The sequence below is a fragment of the Ranitomeya variabilis genome, chromosome 3 (assembly GCF_051348905.1).
Source record: "Ranitomeya variabilis isolate aRanVar5 chromosome 3, aRanVar5.hap1, whole genome shotgun sequence".
In the NCBI taxonomy this organism is placed as follows: Eukaryota; Metazoa; Chordata; class Amphibia; order Anura; family Dendrobatidae; genus Ranitomeya; species Ranitomeya variabilis.
In genome coordinates, this window is record NC_135234.1 from 200058454 (window position 1) to 200084271 (window position 25818).

General features: G+C 45.4%; 1 protein-coding gene across 1 annotated transcript in view; it reads left to right on the forward strand.

Annotated features, from left to right (window-relative positions):
- LOC143817644 (synaptonemal complex protein 1-like) overlaps positions 1-25818 on the forward strand; it is a 307299-nt gene that overhangs the window by 36161 nt on the left and 245320 nt on the right. The window contains exons 4-5 of the mRNA XM_077299137.1: positions 11399-11461; positions 21256-21318. Coding sequence (XP_077155252.1) covers positions 11399-11461; positions 21256-21318 — 126 coding nt within the window. The remainder of the gene's footprint in view (positions 1-11398; positions 11462-21255; positions 21319-25818) is intronic.

Below are 25818 nucleotides of genomic sequence, written 5' to 3' on the forward strand. Positions count from 1 at the left end.
GGTCACAGGAGTAAACTGGTGGCACTGCTTTGTTCGGTGGAGGACAACTTGAATAAGTGGCTGACACAGTACGTTGGCCTAAATTGTAAGGCGGGCTAAATGTCGGCAAAAAAAATGTTTGTAAATAAACAGGTGGCAAAGCAACATACAGGGGTGGGTTCCTCTGCTGAGTACCAGATAGTGGTAGTTTGCGCACAGTATTCACAGGTCAAAATGGAGGGCATGGTCCCTGTATATATTTACTATCATCTCTCAATTTGTATTGGCAGTGCCATTGAAAGATTTAACAGCACCGAATAAACAGCGGTGGAGCACTGTTTGAGCTGGGGGGGGACACTCTCTCGTGGGCGGCGGTACTGGCCCAGGGCCCCTCATATTACAACGGTGTGTCTGACGTTGGGTGTGCACCCCCACCGCCAGAGACACTTAATTGTACGATGAGGGATCCTGTGCCAGTGCCGTCGGCCAAAAGTGGGCACACCCACCCGTCCAGGCAAACGGCACTCGCACGGGTGCTTGCGCCAAGTGGTGACCACGGGCCCGTGGGGGGAGTCAGCCCATTTAGGGAGGTGTTAAAAATGGCCTATGGTGGACATTCAGCAGCAGCAAATGGAGGAATTGGAGCAGTCAGTAAGAGGAGTCCAAAAGCAAGACCTTTTTTAAAGGAAAACTAAGTGTCAGCAGGGGAAGGTGGGGCAAAAGAATGTGAAATCCATGATTGGTTCATTTTAATGAAGGTTAGATCATCAACATTTTGGGTAGCCAGACGTGTCCTTTTTTCGGTCAGTATTGAACCAGCAGCACTGAAGACTCTTTCTTATAGCACTCTGGCAGCAGGGCAAGCGAGCTCCTGTAATGCATATTCTGCCAATTCAGGCCAGGTGTCTAGTTTAGATGCCCAGTAATCAAAGGGGAATGACCTGTGAGGGAGAACATCGATAAGGGAGGAAAAGTAGTTTGTAACCATACTGGACAAATGCTGTCTCCTGTCACTTTGAATCGATGCAGCTGTCCCTGTCGTGTCAGCGGTCATTGAAAAATCACTCCACAACCTTGTCATAAAACCCCTCTGTCCAACGCCACTTCGGATTTCTGCACCGCTAGCACCTCTGCCATGTTGCCCCCTACGGCTTGTGTGAGAACTATCACCGCCGCTGTGTGCTGGGAATGCCAGAACCAAACGGTCTACAAGAGTTGCTTGTTTGGTAGCCAATATTTGCTCTAGGTTCTCATGTGGCATGATATTTTGCAATTTCCCTTTGTAGCGTGGATCCAGTAGGCAGGCCAACCAGTAATCGTCATCGGTCATCATTTTGACAATGCGGAGGTCCCATTTTAGGATACGCAAGGCATACTCAGCCATGTGGGCCAATGTTCCAGGTGTCAATTCACTGCTTCTGCTGGGTTGAGGAGCATTTTCTTGCAAATCTACATCACAAGTGTCCCGCAAGAAACCTGTACCAGACCTTGCAACGGCACCAGTTTCTATTGCCCCCTGAGAAGCTCCCTCCTCCCATACATATTCAGCCCCATCATCCTCATCCTCTTCATCCGCCCCCTCGTCCTGGACAGTTCCCTGACCAGACAATGACTGACTGTCATCAAGGCTTCCCTCCTCCTCGGCTGCAGACGCCTGCTCCTTAATGTGCGTCAAGCTTTGCATCAGCAGACGCATAAGTGGGATGCTCATGCTTATGATGGCGTCGTCTGCACTTACCAGCCGTGTGCATTCCTCAAAACACTGAAGGACTTGACAGAGGTCTTGCAGCTTCGACCACTGCACACCAGGCAACTCCATGTCTGCCATCCAACTGCCTGCCCGTGTATGCGTATCCTCCCACAAATAAATGACAGCACGCCTCTGTTCACACAGCCTCTGAACCATGTGCAGTGTGGAATTCCACCTTGTTGCAACATCTATAATTAGGCATTGCTGTGGAAGATTAACGATCGCTGATGGTTCAGCATACAGCTGGAGTGTACAGGCGACCGGCGGATGTGCGAACAAAGTTTTCACACCTTCAGGAGCAGGGCTGGTAACTCCAGATAATTTTTCAGGAAGCACTGCACCACCAGGTTCAAAGTGTGAGCCAAGCAAGGTATGTGTTTAAGTTGTGAAAGGGCTATGGCAGCCATAAAATTCCTTCCGTTATCACTGACTACCTTGCCTGCCTCAAGATGTACACTGCCCAGCCCATGGCTCACTTTCTTGCTGCAAGAACTCGGCCAGTACTTCCGCGGTGTGTCTGTTGTTGCCCAAACACTTAATTTCCAACACAGCCTGCTGACGCTTACCACTAGCTGTTCTATAATGAGACACCTCGTGTGCAACGCTGGCAGCTGCGGATGGAGTTGCCAGGCGACTGCGCTCTGTGGACGAGCTGTCGCTTCTGGAGGAGGTGGAGGAGGAGAAGGGGTGTCGAACGCCTACTGCGAACTGTTTCCTAGACCGTGGGCTAGGCAGAACTGTCCCACTATGGCTGTCCCCTGTGGACCCTGCATCCACCACATTAACCCAGTGCGCCGTGATGGACACGTAACGTCCCTGGCCATGCCTACTGGTCCATGCATCTGTGGTGAGGTGCACCTTTCCACTGACAGACTGCCTCAGTGCATGGACAATGCGGTCTTTGACATGCTGGTGGAGGGCTGGGATGGCTTTTCTCGCAAAGAAGTGGCGACTGGGTAGGTCATAGCGTGGTACTGCGTAGGCCATCAGGTCTTTGAAAGCTTTGCTTTCGACCAACCGGTAGGGCATCATCTCTAACGAGATTAATCTGGCAATGTGGGCGTTCAAACCCTGTGTATGTGGATGAGAGGATGAGTACTTTCTTTTCCTCACGAGAGTCTCTTCCAGGGTGAGCTGGACAGGAGACCTGCAGATGGTGGAACTAGCGGTGGTGGTGGTGGTGGACATGGCGGATTGAGAGACAGTTGGTGATGTTGGCCTAATGTTGTGAATTCCGTTCTCGGACTCCCTCCTGTGGTCATGAATGGTACTTTGGTTAGTTCTACTCTTGGGCTCCCTCTGGTGGCTTTGAGCGGAACTGCTGGTCACTGAGGTTGGCTTTGTCAGCTGCTCTCATTTATTGCTTGCTGGCTTCTCTATTTAACTCCACTCAGATCGTTACTTGATGCCAGCTGTCAATGTTTCAGTATTGGTTCAGATCTCTCTTGGACTTCTCTGAGGACCTGTCTACTCCAGCAGAAGCTAAGTCTTTGCTAGTTCATTTGTTGTTACTGCTTCCTGAATATATTTCTTAGTACTGCTAATTTCCAGTCCAGCTTGCTATCATGATATTCCCTTGCTAGCTGGAAGCTCTGGGGTGCAGAGTGGCACCTCCACACCGTGAGTCGGTGTGGGGAGTCTTTTTGCTTACTCTGCGTGGTTTTTGTAGTCTTTTGAGCTGACCGCATAAGTTCCCTTTGCTATCCTCTGACTATTTTAGTGAAGTCTGGCCTCCTTTGCTAAAACCTGTTTCATTCCTGTGTTTTTGACTTTCCTCTTAACTCACAGTCAATATATGTGGGGGGCTGCCTTTACCTTTGGGAATTTCTCTGAGGCAAGGTTAGGCTTCTATTTCTATCTTTAGGGGTAGTTAGCTCTTAGGCTGTGAAGAGGCGTCTAGGGAGAGTTAGGTACGCTCCACGGCTATTTCTAGTTTGTGTGATAGGAGTAGGGTTTGCGGTCAGCAGAGTTCCCACTTTCCCAGAGCTTGTTTCGATTGCTAGTTTACTCATCAGGTCATTCCGGGTGCTCCTAACCACCAGGTCCATAACAGTACAGCTGGCCCACAAAGTGTTAATGCATCTCAAAAGAGGGATAAGAGAAGTTCTGAACCCATTTTTTTTCTTTGCAGTGTGTTTTGTCTCTCTCTTCCCCTTAATCTCTGGGTGGTTCAGGACTCAGGTGTAGATATGGATATTCAAGGTCTGTCCTCTTGTGTGGATCATCTCACTGCAAGAGTACAAAGCATTCAAGATTATGTAGTTCAGAATGCGATGTTAGAGCCTAGAATTCCAATTCCTGATTTGTTTTCTGGGGATAGATCTAAGTTTCTGAATTTTAAAAATAATTGTAAACTATTTCTTGCTTTGAGACCCCGCTCCTCTGGTGACCCCATTCAGCAAGTAAAAATTATTATTTCTTTGTTGCGTGGCGACCCTCAAGACTGGGCATTCTCCCTTGCGCCAGGAGATCCTCCATTGCTTAATGTAGATGCGTTTTTTCTAGTGCTTGGATTGCTTTATGACGAACCGAATTCAGTGGATCAGGCAGAGAAAATCTTGCTAGCTTTGAGTCAGGGTCAGGATGAAGCGGAGATATATTGTCAGAAGTTTAGAAAATGGTCTGTGCTTACTCAATGGAATGAGTGTGCCCTGGCAGCAATTTTTAGAAAGGGTCTTTCTGAAGCCCTTAAGGATGTCATGGTGGGATTCCTCACGCCTGCTGGTCTGAATGAATCAATGTCCTTGGCCATCCAAATTGATCGGCGTTTGCGTGAGCGCAAAATTGTGCACCATTTGGCGGTGTCCTCTGAGCAGAGGCCTGAGCTTATGCAATGTGATAGAACTTTGACCAGAACTGAACGGCAAGAACACAGACGTCAGAATAGGCTGTGTTTTTACTGTGGTGACCCCACTCATGCTATCTCTGATTGTCCTAAGCGCACTAAGCGGTTCGCTAGGTCTGTCACCATTGGTACTGTACAGCCTAAATTTCTTTTGTCTGTTACTCTGATTTGCTCTTTGTCATCCTACTCGGTTATGGCATTTGTGGATTCAGGCGCTGCCCTGAATTTGATGGACTTGGAGTTTGCCAGGCGCTGTGGATTTTTCTTGGAGCCTTTGCAGTATCCTATTCCATTAAGGGGAATTGATGCCACGCCGTTGGCTAAGAATAAACCTCAGTACTGGACTCAGTTGACCATGTGCATGGCTCCTGCACATCAGGAAGATATTCGCTTTTTGGTGTTGCATAATTTGCATGATGTGGTCGTGTTGGGTTTGCCATGGCTACAGGTTCATAATCCAGAATTGGATTGGAAATCAATGTCTGTATCTAGTTGGGGTTGTCAAGGGGTACATGGCGATGTTCCATTGGTGTCAATTTCTGCTTCCACTCCTTCTGAAGTCCCTGAGTTTCTGTCGGATTACCAGGATGTATTTGATGAGCCCAAATCCAGTGTCCTACCCCCTCATAGGGATTGTGATTGTGCTATATATTTGATTCCTGGTAGTAAGTTTCCTAAGGGCCGACTTTTCAATTTATCTGTGCCAGAGCACGCTGCTATGCGGAGTTATATAAAGGAGTCTTTGGAGAAAGGGCATATTCGCCCGTCTTCATCACCGTTGGGAGCAGGGTTCTTTTTTGTGGCCAAGAAGGATGGTTCTCTGAGACCCTGTATAGATTACCGCCTTCTCAATAAAATCATGGTCAAATTTCAGTACCCTTTGCCTCTGCTGTCTGATTTGTTTGCTCGGATTAAGGGGGCTAGTTGGTTCACCAAGATAGATCTTCGAGGGGCGTATAACCTTGTGCGTATTAAACAGGGCGATGAATGGAAAACAGCTTTTAATACGCCCGAGGGCCATTTTGAGTACCTGGTAATGCCATTCGGGCTTTCAAATGCTCCATCTGTGTTTCAGTCCTTTATGCATGACATCTTCCGAAAGTATCTGGATAGATTCATGATTGTATATTTGGATGATATTTTGGTCTTTTCGGATGATTGGGAGTCTCATGTGAAACAGGTCAGAATGGTATTCCAGGTCCTTCATGCTAATTCCTTGTTTGTGAAGGGGTCTAAATGTCTCTTCGGAGTTCAGAAGGTTTCCTTTTTGGGCTTCATTTTTTTCCCCTTCCACTATCGAGATGGACCCTGTTAAAGTTCAGGCCATTTATGATTGGACTCACGTAGTGGACAATCTGACGTTGTCCCAGGAGAAGGCTCAACGTTTCGCTAACCGCCGTCGTTGTGTTGGTCCTCGACTTCGTGTTGGGAATTTGGTTTGGTTGTCTTCTCGTTATGTTCCTATGAAGGTTTCTTCTCCTAAGTTTAAGACTCGTTTCATTGGTCGTTATAAGATTTCTGAAATTCTCAACTTTGTGTCATTTCGTTTGGTCCTTCCAGCTTCTTTTGCCATCCATAATTTGTTCCATAGGTCGTTGTTGCAGAGGTACGTGGCGCCTATGGTTCCCTCTGTTGATCCTCCTGCTCCGGTGTTGGTTGAGGGGGAGTTGGAGTATGTGGTGGAAAAAATTTTGGATTCTCGTATTTCGAGACGGAAGCTTCAGTACCTGGTTAAGTGGAAGGGCTATGGTCAGGAGGATAATTTCTGGGTTGTTGCCTCCTATGTCCACGCTGCCGATTTCGTTCGTGCCTTTCATTTGGCTCGGCCTGGGGGCCCTGGTGAGGGTTCGGTGACCCCTCCTCAAGGGGGGGGTACTGTTGTGAATTCCGTTCTCGGACTCCCTCCTGTGGTCATGAATGGTACTTTGGTTAGTTCTGCTCTTGGGCTCCCTCTGGTGGCTTTGAGCAGAACTGCTGGTCACTGAGGTTGGCTTTGTCAGCTGCTCTCGTTTATTGCTTGCTGTCTTCTCTATTTAACTCCACTCAGATCGTTACTTGATGCCAGCTGTCAATGTTTCAGTATTGGTTCAGATCTCTCTTGGACTTCTCTGAGGACCTGTCTACTCCAGCAGAAGCTAAGTCTTTGCTAGTTCATTTGTTGTTACTGCTTCCTGAATATATTTCTTAGTACTGCTAATTTCCAGTCCAGCTTGCTATCATGATATTCCCTTGCTAGCTGGAAGCTCTGGGGTGCAGAGTGGCACCTCCACACCGTGAGTCGGTGTGGGGAGTCTTTTTGCTTACTCTGCGTGGTTTTTGTAGTCTTTTGTGCTGACCGCATAAGTTCCCTTTGCTATCCTCTGACTATTTTAGTGAAGTCTGGCCTCCTTTGCTAAAGCCGGTTTCATTCCTGTGTTTGTGACTTTCCTCTGAACTCAGTCAATATATGTGGGGAGCTGCCTTTACCTTTGGGGAATTTCTCTGAGGCAAGGTTAGGCTTCTATTTCTATCTTTAGGGGTAGTTAGCTCTTAGGCTGTGAAGAGGCGTCTAGGGAGAGTTAGGTACGCTCCACGGCTATTTCTAGTTTGTGTGATAGGAGTAGGGTTTGCGGTCAGCAGAGTTCCCACTTTCCCAGAGCTTGTTCCGATTACTAGTTTACTCATCAGGTCATTCCGGGTACTCCTAACCACCAGGTCCATAACAGCCTACATACAGTGCTTCCTACCAATAACCTTCTGATTCCCTGCCTGCTTTGGCCTTGCGACGATCCCTCCACATTTGCTGCTGTTGGTGTCCGAACCGGTGGGCTACAGTGAGGGAAGCAATGTAGTGTGGCTGACTACCTTCATTCTGACCAGGTGCACCAACGGTACAGGAAATTGGTAATTAGTCCAGGCTTGCAAGTGCATGCTGGTTAAATGTCTACGCATGCACGTTGTATTTAAATTTTGATGAATCTTCCCTCTGCTAAAGGTCTTTGAGCATTTCTTACAGATCACTTTAGACTGATCATTGGGATCTTGGTCAAAAAAATGCCACACTGCACTCTTCCTACTGTGGAATTCCTTTTCAGGCATTACAAGCTGTGCAACTTTCAGCGGTTGGCCACGCTGTCCTCAAACTGTTTTTGTCGCACGTTTTGGGCCTGATACGGGCCTGGCTGATGACAGCTGTTGCGATGTAGATTGGTGTTGCTGCGGATAACCCTCCTCCGCTTGTGAGCTAGTGCCAGCGGCACACTCTTCCCCCAATGGCTGCCAATCCGGGTCAAGAACTGGGTCATCTATCACCTCCTCCTCCACAATGTCATGTGCACCTTCCTCAGTGTTACCGTGTAAGCTGGTGCTATAGCGTTCGGGACAGGGCACCATAGTCTCATCTGGGTCAGATTCTGGCTCAGGAAACTGCGAGGTCAATGTAGTGATCTGAGTCAATGGAACAGCATCATAATCTAGCTGTGGCTGTGCATCAGTGCACTCCATGTCCGATTCTTCTTGTAATGGGCAGTGTACAATTTCCCTTTCTAACCCTGGCACGGTATGGGTAAAGAGCTCCATGGAGTAACCTGTAGTGTCGCCTGACGCATCCTTCACTTTTGGTTTGGGAGAAGGACACAAGGAAACGTCTTTTTCCGGACCGGAAGCATCCACTGACGACTGGCTGCTCTTAGACTTTGAACTTTGGGAAGAGGAGGCGAAAGAGCTAGAGGCTGAGTCAGCAAGGAAAGACAAAACTTTTTCCTGCTGCTCCGGCTTTAAAAGCTGTTTTCCTACTCCCAGGTAAGGGAGCCTTCGAGGCCTTGTGTAGCCAGACGAAGACGCAGGCTCAACACCTCCAGCCTTAGGTGCTACTGTGCTTTTGCCACTACCACCAGATGCAGCACCACCACCACCATCAGTACTACCTGGCAACCCCCGCCCACGGCCTTTTCCACCAGACTTCCTCATTTTTTGGGGGGAGACACTGAACCACAACTCTGTCCCCGTGGTATAACACAACACTATGAATGTGGCAGAAAGTGGCTGCCTGATATACGACACACTAGCAGTACAGCAGAATATAAACTGTGTGAGAATTACTATCTCACTTTTGGGGGGAGACACTGAACCACAACTCTGGCCCAGTGGTATAACACAACACTATGAACGTGGCAGAAAGTGGCTGCCTGATATATGACACACTAGCAGTACTGCAGAATATAAACTGTGTGAGAAATACCATCTCACTTTTGGGGGGAGACACTGAACCACAACTCTGGCCCAGTGGTATAACACAACACTATGAACGTGGCAGAAAGTGGCTGCCTGATATACGACACACTAGCAGTACAGCAGAATATAAACTGTGTGAGAAATACTATCTCACTTTTGGGGGGAGACACTGAACCACAACTCAGGCCCAGTGGTATAACACAACACTATGAATGTGGCAGAAAGTGGCTGCCTGATATACGACACACTAGCAGTACAGCAGAATATAAACTGTGTGAGAATTACTATCTCACTTTTGGGGGGAGACACTGAACCACAACCTCCGCCGCATCTTGTAATGGTGCTGCACTGTCTGACACAAGGTTTTCTTCTTCCGGACTTTGCCCTTCCGCGGGTGGGCAGCACTTCTGACTGCTCCGTCCATTCAGCATCAAACACCTCCTGTTCTTCAGGGACCTGCTGTAGAGGACGGGGCTTCTTTTTCCTTTGTCGAGCCCTCCGCGGGTGGGCACCATTCACAGGGGGATGTGACCCTGGCTCAGGCCATTGTCTCTGCCAGGCAGATTTTCGTGCCATTTTACTTGTAGGACACCCACGATGGGTGGAGCTATCACCAGCCTCCGCGCCATTATCCGCCATTTTAAAGTCTCTAACGGCGGCCATTTTTGCCGTTCTGGGGGTTTCTCTGCTTTCTGAATGCGAGGAGTCTAAATTCTGCTGACTACGCCAATTTTGTGAGGTGACCAGGGTGGCAGTCATGGCGAGGGGCTGCTCTTCTGACACATCCTGGCACCCCGCAAAGAAATTTCAAAGTCCCATCTGCTGTGTGATGTGTGTGCAGTGCAAGTCACTCACTTTTAGGATAGAGTCCTCCTCAGGTTGTAGCGTCCCAGTTTCAGTCGTTATCACATAATGATTCAGAAAGTCCAAGTTCATTTTTAACTAAGCAAAATTACTTAGCACATCCAGTTCGGTCACAGGTATCACACAGTAATCCTCATTGATCATATATCCTTTCCTGTTCCTTGTTCTCCTGAAATTCTTTGCTCTGGTATCATACCCTCCAGTACCGCAGCATCACAACAAGCCAGACTAGTTCGTGCCTAGGGTTCACCACCCGTTTTCCCATCCGAGGACGAAATCAAGGAAGGAGCTTTCCAACCTTTTCCAGAACGTAGGTTTCGGACATTTTGGGATTTCCCACTGATCTTAGCTGCTATTACTCTCTTGCTGCACTTGTCCCCTTGTGCACATGTGACTTCCAGCCCCGAGGCCCTGGACTGCTGGGCTTCTCTTCCACTTGTTCCTTCAGCAACCTCACTTCTTCTCATTCCACACTCTAACTAGCTCAACCCAGGAAGTGTCTGAACTATCACTACTCTGACCCTCCTAATCAGAAATCACCTACTTCTTATCCTACCCTCATCTTATCTCCTAATCTACAGTGCCCCCCACTGTACTAAACCGCATATTACCCATTACTATTACTAGACCTTAGGCTACTTTCACACTAGCGTCGTTCGAGACACGTCGCAATGCGTCGTTTTGGAGAAAAACGCATCCTGCAAAGTTGACCGCAGGATGCATTTTTTCTCCATACACTTGCATTAGCGACGCATTGCAATGGATTGCCTCACGTCGTGCGACAGATGCGTCGTGTTTTGGCGGACCGTCGGCACAAAAAAAGTTCCATGTAACTTTTTTTGTGCATCGTGTCCGCCATTTTCGACCGCGCATGTGCGGCCGAAACTCCGCCTCCTCCTCCCCGGCACTCACAATGGGGCAGCGGATGCGTTGTAAAACTTCATCCGCTGCCCACGTTGTTCTACATTAACACACTGTACGTCGGGCCGACGGTTTGCGATGGCCCGTACCGACGGACTAGTGTGAAAGTAGCCTATAGAGTACTATATCTCTCTATCACTGTCCCTAGTCCATAAAGATACATAACTTATACATATTACACAAACATCATAACATTATTTACCACAATATTACACAATAAAACATTACTACATAATACACCAATTTACACGTAAAATGTACCCGCTTTATTAGAAAGGGATGTAGGGCATGACTTGACCCCCAACACACCCCTTACATAACCATGGATACCTAAGCTATTGCAATACCCTACATAGGGTAAGCAACATGGCAAATCAGCTGAAATATACTACATTTCTAATTGGAGGTATTTGCTAATATTATTACTATTACACCTACTACATATTAGGATAAGCTCTTGGAGATGGGAATACCCCTTAAAGTTTGTTTCCATATGAAAAGGTTCATTGTTATACTTAATGATAAGAAAAAACATCCCCAATTGTAGACTTTTTTTTTTTTATAAATATCAAGATTAGGGTACACCTTGTTATAATTTTGGACAAGCCATAAGATTACATGAAAACAACCCTTTCATAAAATGACATCAATTTTCTTTTTAGAAAAAAGGTATTGTTGGTCATAGCAGGAAATTAGATAAACTGAATTTTGAAGCTGATACAGATATTATTGTAATAAGAAATTGTCAATGTTCCAGTAAGTTATATGTGGATTATTCTGTTTGGATATTATATCTTCTATAATATTCATTTATAATTCCTTTTCAGTTGAACACACTGAAGAAGCAAGTTGAAAATAAAAATAAAATAATTGAAGAGCTACAACAGGAAGTATGTAGTTATACATTTTCTATTGGCTAATAATATTTTTATCAATTTGTTTACACCTGCTCATTTTTTGCAGTTGTTCTATTCCATTTTTGTGACCAAAAGACTTTTGCTGCAAACAAATATGAAAACAAATCAAATTGATTTACATGACATTCAAAAATAATATTATATACAGTTTGATCCAAAAAATCTTTGGACAGTGACTGTGTCTTTGTGATTTGGGCTCTACATGCCACTATTTTATTATTTAAACTTAAAGAACTAGGATGCAATTGAGTGGACACTAGCAGGTTTAATTAAAGGGTCTTAAGCCAAAATATTCTGTGAAACGTATAGGCTTTTTCTACAAAGCCTCCTCATTTCAGGGCCTCAAGAGTAATTGGTCAAATTAACTTTACCATTAGTAAAATGTTAATTTTTAATACTTTGTAGAGAATCCTTTACCAGCAATAACTGCCTGAAGTCTGAAAGTCATGGACGTCGCCAAATGCTGGGTTTCCTTCTCTGTAATGCTTTGCCAGGCCTATACTGCAGCTGACTTCAGTTGTTGCTTGTTTGTGGGACTTTGCCTTAAATTTTGTCTGAAGCATGTGAAATGCATGCTTGATGGGGTTGACATCTAATTAATGACTCCGCCATTGCAGAATGTTCCACTTCTTAGCCTTAAAAAACTTCTGGGTTGCTTTCACAGTATGTTTTGGGTTATTGTCCATCTGTATTGTGAAGCGCTGTCCAATCAACCTTTTGGCATTTGGTTGAATCTGAGCTGAAATTGTAGGCCCTGTACAATTCAGAATTCATCCAGCAGCTTCTGCCTTCAGTCACATCATTAATAAACACTAGTGACCTAGTGACATTGGAAGCCATGCATGCCTATGCCATCACACTGTCTCCACCATTTTTTACAGGGGATGTGGTGTGCTTTAGATCATTAGTTGTTCCGAGGTATTTCTGTACTTCTTCACATCATCATTCTGGTACAGGTTAATCTTAGTTTCATCTGTCCAAAGAATGTTTTTCCAGTACTGGGCTGGCTTATTTAGATGTATTTTGGCATAAACCAATCTGACTTTTCTAGTTTTAAAGGGAACCTATCACCCCGTTTTTTAAAAATTAGATAAAAATAGTGTGAAATAGGGGCAGAGCTGGGCTTTACATTAGTGCCTTTTTGGGGCCTTTACACCCCCGTTAGGCTGCCGAAATACCTTTGTGAAGTGGCCGTTTTCTGCTGTCACTCAAGTTGGTCAGGTCGGATGGGCGTGGTCACAGCGCTGTTTCTCCCCCAGATCAGGCTCATCATTACGTTGGTGGCGTAGTGGTGTGCGCATGTCCAGCAGGCGAATCCACTGCCCAGGAGATGAATAACAGCGCGGTCTTCGCTATTCAGCCGTTTACCGGTGGGCGCGGCCATCTTTCCTGTGGCCGCGTGTGCGCAGATGGAGCGCTCTGCTGCCCGGGGCTTCAGGAAAATGGCCGCCGCGATCTCCATCTGCGCACGTGCGGAATCACGCGGCCATTTTCCTGAAGCCCCGGGCAGCAGAGCGCTCCATCTGCGCACGCGCGGCCACAGGAAAGATGGCCGCGCCCACCAGTAAACGGCTGAATAGCGAAGACCGCGCTGTTATTCATCTCCTTGGCAGTGGATTCGCCTGCTGGACATGCGCACACCACTACGCCACCAACGTAATGATGAGCCTGATCTGGGGGAGAAACAGCGCTGTGACCACGCCCATCCGACCTGACCAACTTGAGTGACAGCAGAAAACGGCCACTTCACAAAGGTATTTCGGCAGCCTAACGGGGGTGTAAAGGCCCCAAAAAGGCACTAATGTAAAGCCCAGCTCTGCCCCTATTTCACACTATTTTTATCTAATTTTTAAAAAACGGGGTGATAGGTTCCCTTTAAGACTGATTAATGGTTTGCACCTTGTGGTGAACCCGCTATATTTGCTCTTATGATCTCTTATCTTTATGATAGACTTAGAGTACCGTCTCACTATACGATTTACCAACGATCACGACCTGCGATACGACCTGGCCGTGATCGTTGGAAAGTCGTTGTGTGGTCGCTGGGGAGCTGTCACACAGACCGCTCTCCAGCGACCAACGATGCCGAGGTTCGCTGGTAACCAGGGTAAACATCGGGTTACTAAGCGCAGGGCCGCGCTTAGTAACCCGATGTTTACCGTGGTTACCAGCGTAAAAGTAAAAAAAAAAAAAACGTACATACTCACCATCTGATGTCCGTCAGGTCCCTTGCCGTCTGCTTCCTGCTCTGACTGAGTGCCGCCGTACAGTGAGAGCAGAGTGCAGCGGTGACGTCACCGCTGTGATCTGCTCTCACTTTCACACACTGCGAGATCGTAACTATATCGCTAGAACGTCACGAATCGTGCCGTCGTAGCGATGAAAATGCCACTGTGTGACGGTACCCTTAGATTTGTAGGGACAAAAAGAGGAGAAAGCACCAATACAGATGGGATGTGCGCACCTGATGAACCATTCAAATACGTTTTAATTAACACATATGCACACAGAATGGGTAAAATCATATAAAAATACACATAAAAGGCAAAAACAGACTGCACCCTTGTACATAACAATGTGAAAGATTCACCTAAATGATGTGATACAATAACAATATGGCTAACAAACCCAGTGGATATTGAGCTTATGAGAATTGTATATTAAGCAACCTACATGTTCCAAATAGGTGTGCTGCATGGAATATCCAAATGGACACACATAACAACAAGGTATAATGAAATATGACTAAACCTGAGAGACAATAAAATAATTTTTGGTAGAGCCAGGTATAGAAGGCTCCCATAAAGAGCAAACAGTGTAAGATATAGCAGTGTAGCTCCTGGGTGAAACAATAAGTTTTCAAGAGTATTAAGTCGTGATGGGCTCTTATAGACAAGCTAATAAGACCTGAACATGTGAAAAGCACAAACAATATAAGAAGGGCCCATGCACTAATAAACAGGCTGCAATACACCTTGGAACAACATATCCATAGGAGCCAGAGAGTGGCACCGAGGTATCAGGTTGTCTATAAGAGCCCATCACGACGTATCCCTCCTGAAAACTCATTGTTTTCCTTGGGAACACCAGTGATCGGAATACACTGCTATATCTTTATGGATTTTTTGTTTATTTTTTTTACATAAATAAATGTATTTATTGGATTAATATTTATCCTTTTTTTGTTTTTTTATTTGAGAATTTCATTTTAATATTTTTACACTTTTTAATCACTTTCTATTTAGACTCCCATGACAGCACTACGAGAGAGGGGATCCGCCCTTGAGAAACAGGAAACCTACAGATACAAAAAGGGCGGCACCTCTTCCATGCATCAGTTGGTTTCCTGTTCCTAAAGGGACTGGATCATACAAGAAGATTTTTAGGAATTCCAGGCCGGCCGGCCGATTCAGGTAGCAAGGGGGTCTCCTACCTCGGCCGGTGCGGCGTACCTGAAGCGGTCACGGTGGTCCTGGCAGGGCTGCATGGCTGTGGCTTGATCAGCAAGGAGCGGTCGCCAGGGGTGTCCTGTCTCCAGAGCCGGCACGCAGTGAGTATCTTTGGTTCCCCTCCCTCGAGTGCTGTGGGGGCTCTGTTGGGACGGCGGCATCAAGGTGGCGCCACCCGGAGTGTAGCTGGCTGGCCTCGGCGTCCCACGCTGTTCGCAGCGCTGACAGGAAGCGCTGTGGACTGGGGGTGATGTCGGAAGGCGGAGCTGGCGATGACTTCCGGGTCGCGGGGTTTCTGTGCGTGCGCTGGAGCTCCAAGATGGCGGCACCCACCGGAGATTGCACGCCGCTCACCCTCAGGCCCTCGGGCGATCCCTTGCAGCTGCGGGGGGGTGGGTAACCGAAGGAGCGCTGAGCAAGTATGCTGACCGAAGGAGGGGCTATATCACATGTAAAGCGCCATGAAATAAATGGCGCTATAACAATAAATAATAATAATAATAATAATAAGAGAGCTCCAGGTGCGTGTTCCTTGCTTCTGGTCTCCAAATTTCTAAGGATGGAGTCTGATCAGGATCAGCAGCCCTTGCTGCTGGACGAAGCATCCCAGAAGCCTAAGGATAAAGAACACAAGAAAAGGAGCCATGGGTCTGGCCGCAAAAGCTCCTCCAGACAGGGGTCTGGAGCATCAGCCAGAAAAGATCCCCCTCGTACTTCGGTATCTCTCTGGGTGTGGGCAACCACTGGTAAGTGATATTCAAGAAAGTTCGCTCAGTGACTAGTCTCCCCTCATATGTTTTGTCACAGGGAAGGAAAAGCGTCAGTAAGGCGATGCATAGGGAATGTGCCATCTGCGGGGCTCCCTTGCCTGACTCATGCCCTAAAAAACTATGCGACCCCTGTATCCAGCAGACGGTGAGGTCTTGGAAAGGGGGAGGGGATATGGCATTAGATCTTATAGACTAGTTTGCCTCCTCAGGTAGCGGAAGAATCCTCTTCTATTGCGGCCAGTCTGAAGGAAATGGTTAGAATGGAAGTTAAACAGTCCATTTGGAACCTTTCACAAGCAGGAGGCTCTAAGCAGAAAACTCAGTGGACATCCGATTCGTCTGTGGATAAGGACAAGAGTGAAATCTCAGACGATACAGCGGCATCATCCTCCTCTTCGGAAGAAGACGCTACTCATTTTTGCTTACCCCTAGAGAGGATAGATAAATTAATAAAGGCAGTCAGAGGCACAATGGGTATAACAGAACCCAAGCCTCAACTATCTAAAGAACAAATGATGTTCAGTGGACTAGAGCAAAAGAGGCATAGAGTTTTACCTCTGAATGAAAAAATACAGGAACTTATTAACAAGGAGTGGAAAAAACCTGAGAAAAAAGGTTCCTTACCGCCAGCACAGAAATGTAGGTATCCTTTTGATGACACAGCAGTCAACAATTGGGAAAAAGCCCCTAAATTGGATGCGGCAATTGCCTAGGTGGCAAAGCGATCCTCTCTCCCATTTGAGGATATGGGAACTCTTAGAGACCCCCTGGATAGAAAGGTGGACACCTTCCTAAAAGGTACTTGGGAAATGGCGGCCCGCTCCTTAAGACCTGCGGTGGCATCAACCTGTACGGCAAGGTTAATGATGGTTTGGCTGGACCAATTAGAGACCCAGTTAAAACAGGGGGCCTCTAGAGACTCTATACTCGCAGCATTTCCAGTAATTCAGGAAGGGGCTGCGTTCTTGTCAGATGCTTCAATTGATTCTGTTAAGTTGGCAGCTAGAGCAGCAGGGCTCTCTAATGCAGCTAGAAGAGCCCTATGGTTAAAATGCTGGCCCAGGGATATGCAAGCGAAAGCAAAGCTCTGTGCTCTCCCTTGTAAAGGTGAATATTTATTTGGACCCACCCTGGATGAACTCCTGGAGAAAGCGGGAGATGATAAGAAGAAATTTCCCAATTTATTTGGTTCATATCGTCGTCCCTTCAACAAAAGGAGGTTCAATCAGGGAAGGAAGCGCACCTTCTCACCGGTTAGAGATCGATCCAGATGAGATGATAAGCGAAAACGAGGTACAGGATTCATGTTTCGCCGTACCTCGACAGAAAGCAAAAAACAGGATCAATGACTAGCAATCCCGATGAGGGGGAGATTGTTACTTTTCTCTGCAGAATGGTCGAGAATCACAAACAGTGTTTGGATACAAGACACTATATCCCAAGGACTCAAACTCGAATTTACTCATACTCCACGGAATAAATTTAAGTTAACCCCGTTGCCCTCATCTCCCACTGAACAATCTGCTCTAGAAAAGGAAGTGATGACTCTTTGCTCTAAAAACGTCCTGGTAGAAGTTCCGCATTCTCAGAGAGGAAAAAGGGTTTTACTCTCCCCTATTCCTGATTCAGAAACCTGATAAGACTTATAGAACTATTATAAATCTTAAAGGTCTCAATAAATTTTTGATCAAACATACTTTCAAAATGGAATCCATCAATTCAACAATAAAAATGCTTTTTAACAACTGTTTTATGGTAGTAGTAGATTTAAAAGATGCCTACTATCATGTACCCATTCATGCGGATTTCCAACAATACCTGAGGGTAGCGGTGTTAATGGGGGGAATGATTCAACATTTTCAGTTCAGAGCACTCCCCTTTGGGATAACTTCTGCCCTTAGAGTATTCACAAAAATAATCGCTGAAGTCATGGCGCATTTAAGAGAATCAAATATCCTTATAATCCCCTACTTAGATGATTTCCTCATTGTAGGAAATTCGGTAGATCACTGCCTGTCACAATGGGAGATTACTAAAACTAAATTAGAACACCTAGGTTGGGTCATAAACTATGAAAAATCTAAGTTACAGCCCCTAAATATTCAAAAATTCCTGGGGTTAATATTAACTTCAAAAATGCAAGTGTCTTCTCCCTATAGAAAAATTGGAACAGATTCAGAATCAAGTATTGAAAGCAATTAATACACCATCCATGACGCTTCGACAAGCGATGTCCCTACTAGGGTCACTCACATCATGCATTCCAGCAGTTAAATGGGCTCAGTTTCATGCCAGATCCCTACAAAAAGAAGTCTTGTTCCATGACAGAGCTTTGGGCGGCGCTTTAAATGAAAACTTAACGTTGGGGTCAATAACATTGGAATCCCTTAGGTGGTGGCTAGATAAATGAAATTTATCAGCGGGGGTTCCCTGGATAGTAGATATTACCCGGTTGATAACCACAGATGCCAGCTCTTCGGGGTGGGGAGCCTATATGGGGGACGTGGTGGTCCAGGGACAATGGGAACCCTTCACAACATTCTCATCCAATCAAAGAGAGTTGTTGGCGGTTGAATTGGCTATTAAAAAATTCCTCATATATCCGCAGGGCCAGCACGTCAGAAATCTATCGGACAACAGAGTTGCAGTCGCTTATATAAACCGGCAAGGGGGAACGCGTTCCGAGACATTAATGCAGATCACGGATTGCTTGTTCCGGATGGCAGAGTTAAATTTTCAATCTTTGACGGCTCTTCACATCAAAGGAAAAGAGAATGTAACAGCAGATTTCCTCAGCCGAAATATATTAAAGCAAGGAGAATGGTCTCTCAACAAGGACATTTTCAATCATATAATCCACAGATGGGGTCAGCCAGTGTTGGATCTGTTTGTCACCAGAAGCAACAAAAAAGTAAAAAATTTTTGCTCTTTAAATCCCAGGGAGAATCCCCTGGCGGTGGACGCATTCCTAATAAAATGGGATTTCCCGCTGGCCTATGCTTTCCCACCGTTGAACCTGTTGCCTCTAGTTGTGAGGAAAATCAGGGAAGATCGAGCAAAAGTCATTCTTATCGCCCCCTTTTGGCCCAGAAGAACCTGGTTTGCCTGGCTCAGGACAATGTCAGTATCGGCTCCCTGGGTACTACCAGAGATCCCGAACTTACTTTCTCAGGGACCGATCTGCCATCCACAAGTGGCAGCACTCCATTTAACAGCCTGGAGTTTGAACGGTCACTGTTAGTAGATAAAGGCTTCTCTCCAAACTTGGTAGAAACATTTCTCAAGAGTAGAAAGCAAATAACTACGAGAATCTACTCTAGGACCAGGAGGAAGTTCTTGACCTGTTCAAAATTTAATATCCAAGAAGGTGTACCGATACATCAGATTTTAGAGTTTCTGCAGAAGGGGTTTGAATTAAATCTCTCTACTAGTACCCTAAGAGTGCAGGTCTCAGCCCTGGCTGCCCTGTTTTCCTGTAATATAGCTAACATCTATTGGATAGCGAGACTTATTAAAGCAGTTAGTAGAACTAGACCAGTACATAAAGACAGAACGGTTCCGTGGGATCTAAATTTAATTCTGTCATCTCTAAAAAAAAAAAAACCCTTTGAACCTCTACAGGTTGCCTCAATCAAAAATGTTGACCCTTAAGACAGCCTTTCTGGTTGCCATAACCTCAGCTCGCAGGATAGGGGATATCCAGGCACTTTTTAGACTTCCCCCATACACGGAATTCTTATTAGACAGAATAGTCCTTAGGCCAGACCCAGCATACCTACCGAAGGTAGCGACACGATTTCATAGATCACAGGAGATAGTCTTACCATCCTTTATTCCTAATCCTTCTAATCCTAAAGAGCAAGAGCTTCATATGTTAGATGTTAGGAGATCTCTTCTACAGTATATCTCAGTCACCAATAATTGGAAGAAAGATAATGCACTGCTTCTTTCCTTCCAAGGTCCGAGGAAAGGGTGTAGAATATCGAAATATACACTAGCTAAATGGATTAGGGAGGCTATCTCTTTGGCTTACACAGCAGGTGGGGGGCCGACTCCGCAAAATCTGAAGGCACATTCCACCCGGGCCATGGCGTCATCTTGGGCAGAAAGATCTGGAGTGTCAGTGGAACAAATATGTAAGGCGGCCACATGGTCATCCCCTTCCATCTTTTTTAAGCACTATCGGTTGGATTTGGGGTCCTCCTCTGATCTCACCTTCGGGTTAAGGGTGCTACAATCTATAGTCCCTCCCTAAGGTAACTTACATCTCTATAAATCTCTCGTAGTGCTGTCATGGGAGTCCGAATAAAGCATTAAGCTACTTACTGGTGGCGGCATTTTTCGGGGGCCCATGACAGCACCCTTAGTTCCCTCCCTATTCACATGGGGGCTGCACTTCCTAAAATGTATATATGTATATAATGAGATATATAGATCTCACGTGTGGTATTTAGTTACAATGTAATAGGATATGTTTTGCATTTATACTGTATATAATGTATATTTGTGTACCACTAACCGCGGTAGTCCTCTCAGGCACTGAAATACAACTGATGCATGGGAGAGGTGCCGCCCTTTTTGTATCTGTAGGTTTCCTGTTCCTTAAGGGCGGATCCCCTCTCTCGTAGTGCTGTCATGGGCCTATGAAAAATGCCGCTACCAGTAAGTAGCTTAATGCTTTTACATTGTCCCAGGATGGGACATCACTGTGTAGTGACAGATAGCTTATCTGATACTCTGCATCAGAGCAGCATCTGACAGGCAGGGAACAAGCATATCTTAGTAGGCGCTCACAGGCCACCTTCTCTACAGGACCTCGAAGGACCCTGCGGCCATCTTGTAGCCGGGGATCACCATGGAGACCATCGACACAACGCTATCGCATCACGTTGTGCCAATAGAAGCAGACAGGGAGCTCACTCCCTGTGCAATGCTCCTCGATGTTGGCTTTCGCATAGAAATAACACCCGCACCAGATCGCGGCGGCACTCGGCGTGAGCCTGCGTGATTGCAACGCCATATAGATACAGTGGTTTGCGGGAACGCAGCTACTGCAGTATATGGTGCGTGTTGGGAAAGGGTTAACGGTGTTGCAGCCTCTGTAGCCTTTTAGAAAAGGTGTGAATATACTGACAGACCATGTGACACTTAGATTGCACACAGATGGACTTCTTTTCACTAAGCATGTGACTTATGACGGTAATTGCTTGCACCAGAAATTTTTAGGGGCGTCATAGCAAAATGGGTGAATGCATATGCATATGATAATTTTTAGTTATTTGATCCCATAAATGTAATTTATGCCTGTATTTTTTCTCACTTCATTTCACTAACTTAGGTTATTTAGTGCTGATGCATCACAAACAAATTGGTTTACAAAACTATTTAACACAGGTTGTAATGTAGCAAAATAGCTAAAATGCCAAGGGGATGAATACTTTTGCAAGCCACTGTAGTTTTCCATAGAGTTATGACCTCAAGTTACAATATGTTCATTTTACAATGATCGCTCCAGAATTCAATTAATATTGTGTTTTTATTTTTGTAGAACAGATCTTTAAAAAAGAAAATGAAGGAAGGATGCAAACAGTGTAGTGATTTTGAAGCTGAGGTATGTTTTTTTTATTTGTCTCTTTACTTTAAGTGGTTTAAACAGACTACAATATTGAAGTCTCTAATTCACAACCCCTACGTCAGCAGGTTAGAGGGTTTTTTGCCACGAACAAAAGTTAATTTTAATCAAAAAATCTTACAATGGTAAGAAGTTACACAATTGGATATAATATATGCTGCGGGCGCAGTCTTTATGTGGGGCTATGGAAAAAATCCACATTCAGCAGCCAGCACCATCTTGATGGAAACAATTTTTTTTCCTCTAGCAAAATGGTGCCGGCACAGATGCTACTGTGCAGGTGCGGCCGGCGACATTTTGAAAGAGTTTTTTTTTCCTGAATACATGTGGAGCGCCCGCCAGGGCCTAGCAGTTACTCCGTACCGGGTCCTGTCATCATTAAAGGGGTGGTCACGGTGGCAGCGACCCAGTCCATGGCCCTGAGCGTCCAAATTAAAGGGAATGTCTTTAAAGGGGTTATTAGAAATAAGAATTTTCGTGACGCCACCTGTGGTATTCAGTCAGGGATGACCAACGCTGCTTAAAGGGGTCCTCTGGGGAGTGATGGCAGTGCAGCAAGGATGGTATGGCTTCCCATAGGTGAAGCTGGGTCCCCTCAGGCTCCCGGTGTATTTGGTAAGCATAGTGTGGTGCCAGAAATAATCAGAGGTTGCAGTCTCTTTACCTCTTTACTGGTGGTTCATGGCCACAGTCCAGGGTACCGGTAACTGGTGTTGATGAGGTCCGGTCGGCCTGAAAGCAATTATGGATCCCTTTCTCAGGTGACGTTAGAAAGCCTTCCTTCTCGCGCTGTGAGGTGAGTCCCTTGCTGCCTATGGCTCCACACAAGGTCCTCTCTTTCCCTGTCCTAGGACAGTACCCGCATGGTATTCAACGCAAGACTTTTTACAGGGTATCTATCACCACTCCGCGCTCTGTATGTTGCTGTACCTTCGAGTGTGGGTGCAGACAGATGACCTTAAGTCTTCTGTCCTCTGGTTCTGTTATGAGACATAAAGTTCCACACAGCCTCGGACTCCCGGTGCCCGGTTCCTGTGTTCAGCGTGGAAGGAGCCCAGTACCAGCTCCCTTCCAGCTCCTTAATTCTCCTGTGCTTCTCCCCTCTGGCACGTTCTACAGATGCAACAATCTGCTTCTCTGGCCTGGAGCTGCAGCACCATGTGGCTGCAGGATCCTAGCTCTCTTGCTCTCTCCTCTCTCCTCCAACTCACTGACCAACTGACTAACTCCTCCTCCAAGCCAGAATATATATATATCTCAGGGAAGCTACCCTGAAACCGGGTTCAGATCTCCCCCTTCTGGCCTGGAATCGAAACATGTTGCATGTATGTGTACCACCTGTTAAAGGGATCTTCCTCACTCCCAGGCATGGTATCACCCTCCCCGAAAGGAAGGCAACACCACTGTAACAATCAACTTCCTAGGGTGTTACACATGTATATCACCAAATAAAATAATTACATAGACATTATAGATGCGATAATGCTACAGTACATGCGCCACCACCGGCATCTGCCTGCTGAATGTGAATTTTTTTTTTTTCAAAACATATTATATTCAGTATGTAAAATAGGGGGCAGGTCACCGAGGGGATCAGATACCTGTCATAAGCCATACAGATGAATATGTAGGCAGAGCGCCACATAAAGCCCCCCTCCAAAGGCTGCCCCAGAGCACGAGAATCTCATTAACTGAAAACTACAAATAAAGATTAAATCACAACCACAAGACGGATTTCATCACCTAAGATATAATTTTAATCAGTATAACTGCGCCAACCTGACATTGTCTGTATGTTACTCAGCACAATTCTGCTGACAGGTTCCATTAATTCCCCTCCTCTGTTGCCAAGTCTGACTTTTGTCAATTTCCTTTACCCTCAGGGCAATTGTGATGTCTGTTAAACTGAAGGGAAATTGATTTTAACACTTCAAGATTCATGGCTTGTTTGGCATTTCTAATACCACGTGCATGTTTTAAAGTTCTCTAGTGATTACGACAATGTATATTTTGTTACAGGGGCACCTACCATAAGTTTAGGAGGTGTGATATTCTGTGTAATGACATATTCCTTCCTTCCTTGATATCTGTAAAATAGTTTGCTATCTCCATGAATGTACAGGCAGAGCAATTCCCACATCTGAAGAAACCCCATTTGTCTCCAATTGTTCCAAACGATGATGGTTAAGACAAATGAAAAGTGTCTTTAGTCAGCCGATATTTCAGATTTTGAGATCTCCTCTACATAATGGAGGAAAACTTGGCACTCAGGTAAATGTTGTGAGCAGATAATTTCATTTTGTGCAGGCAAACCAAAATCAAAGAAATGTTTTGCTCCTTCAAAGACCTTCATCAATCAGACTGCACATAAAGCAAAATATATATATAAATAAATATTTATAATTATGTACATACAGTAAAAAAAACAAATGTAAATCAAATGTCGGGATTTGATAAAATAACAAAGTACAAATCCACCAAGGAAAAAGAGAAATAATCAGTCAAAAAGGTGGAGGGCCAGAATGATATTTAAAATTGAGTCCTAATACAGTGCATTGCGAAAGTATTCGGCCCCCTGGAACATTTTAACCTTTTCCCACATATCATGCTTCAAACATAAAGATACCAAATGTAAGTTTTTGGTGAAGAATCAACAACAAGTGGAACACAATTGTGAAGTTTAATGCAATTTATTTGTTATTTTAAATTTTTGTGGAAATTAAAAACTGAAAAGTGGGTTGTGCAATATTATTCAGCCCCTTTAACTTAATACTTTGTTGCACCACCTTTTGCTGCGATTACAGCTGCAAGTGGATTGGGGTGTGTCTATATCAGTTTTGTACATCGAGAGACTGAAATTCATGCCCATTCTTCCTTGGAAAACAGCTCGAGCTCAGTGAGGTTTGATGGAGATCGTTTGAGAACAGCAGTTTTCAGCTCTTTCCACAGATTCTCGATTGGATTAAGGTCTGGACTTTGACTTGGCCATTCTAATACCTGGATATGTTTATTTGTGAACCATTCCATTGTAGATTTTGCTTTTTGTTTGGGATCATTGTCTTGTTGGAAGACAAATTTCCGTCCCAGTCTCAGGTCTTTTGCAGACTCCAACAGGTTTTCTTCAAGAATGGTCCTGTATTTGGCTCTATCCATCTTCAGATCAATTTTAACCATCTTCCCTGTCTCTGCTGAAGAAAAGCAGGCCCAATCCATGATGCTGCCACCACCATGTTTGACAGTGGAGATGGTGTGTTCAGGGTGATGAGCTGTGTTGCCATATCGTTTGGCATTGTTGCCAAAAAGTTCGATTTTGGTTTCATCTGACCAGAGCACCTTCTTCCACATGTTTGGTGTGTCTCCCAGGTGGCTTGTTGCAGACTTTAAACAACACTTTTTAAGGATATCTTTGAGAAATGGCTTTCTTCTTGCCACTCTTCCATAAAGGCCAGATTTGTGCAGTGTACGACTGATTGTTGTCCTATGGACTGACTGTCCCACCTCAGCTGTAGATCTCTGCTGTTCAGCTAGAGTGATCATGGGCCTCTTGGCTACATCTCTGATCAGTCTTCTCCTTGTTTGAGATGAAAGTTTTGGCAAGATGGCCGGGTCTTGGTAGATTTTCAGTGGTATGATACTCCTTCCATTTCAATATGATCGCTTGCACAGTGCACTTTGGCATGTTTAAAGTTTTGGAAATCATTTGTATCCAAATCCGGCTTTAAACTTCTCCACAACAGTATCACGGACCTGCCTGTTGTGTTCCTTGGTCTTCAGTATGCTCTCTATGCTTCAAACAGAATCCTGAGACTATCACAGAGCAGCTGCATTTATACGGAGACTTGATTACACAGAGGTGGATTATATTTATCATCATTAGGCATTTAGGACACCATTGGATCATTCAGAGATCCACAATGAACTTCTGGAGTGAGTTTGCTGCACTGAAAGTAAAGGGGACGAATAATATTGTATGCCTCACATTTCAGTTTTTGAATTTCCACAGAAATTTAAAATAAGCAATACATTTTGTTCAACTTCACAATTGTGTTCCACTTGTTGTTGATTCTTCAACCAAAAATTTACATTTGGTATCTTTGTTTGAAGCATGATATATGGGAAAAGGTTGAAAAGTTCCAGGGGGTCGAATACTTTCACAAGGCACTGTATGTTTATTGAGTGATTCACTGCCATAGAGAGATCTGTTATAACGGGCTGGACAGAAACTAGAGTGGACACTCTGGACCGTGGGGAGACCTACCCCTGGGCGAGCGGACCTAGAGTGGAACCGACCCCTATACAGGGACCGTCAGGAGCAGGCCCAGAGGTCACTTACCCGCGGTGGAGTACCAAGAGGGACGGCTCCAAGAAGGAAGCAGGAAGACGGCCGAGGCTGGAGAGGAAGTACTGGCGGGAGACACAGGAAGACAGACGATGATCAGGAAGACTGGAAGCCGGAGCGGAGAGAGGCTGATGGGAAAA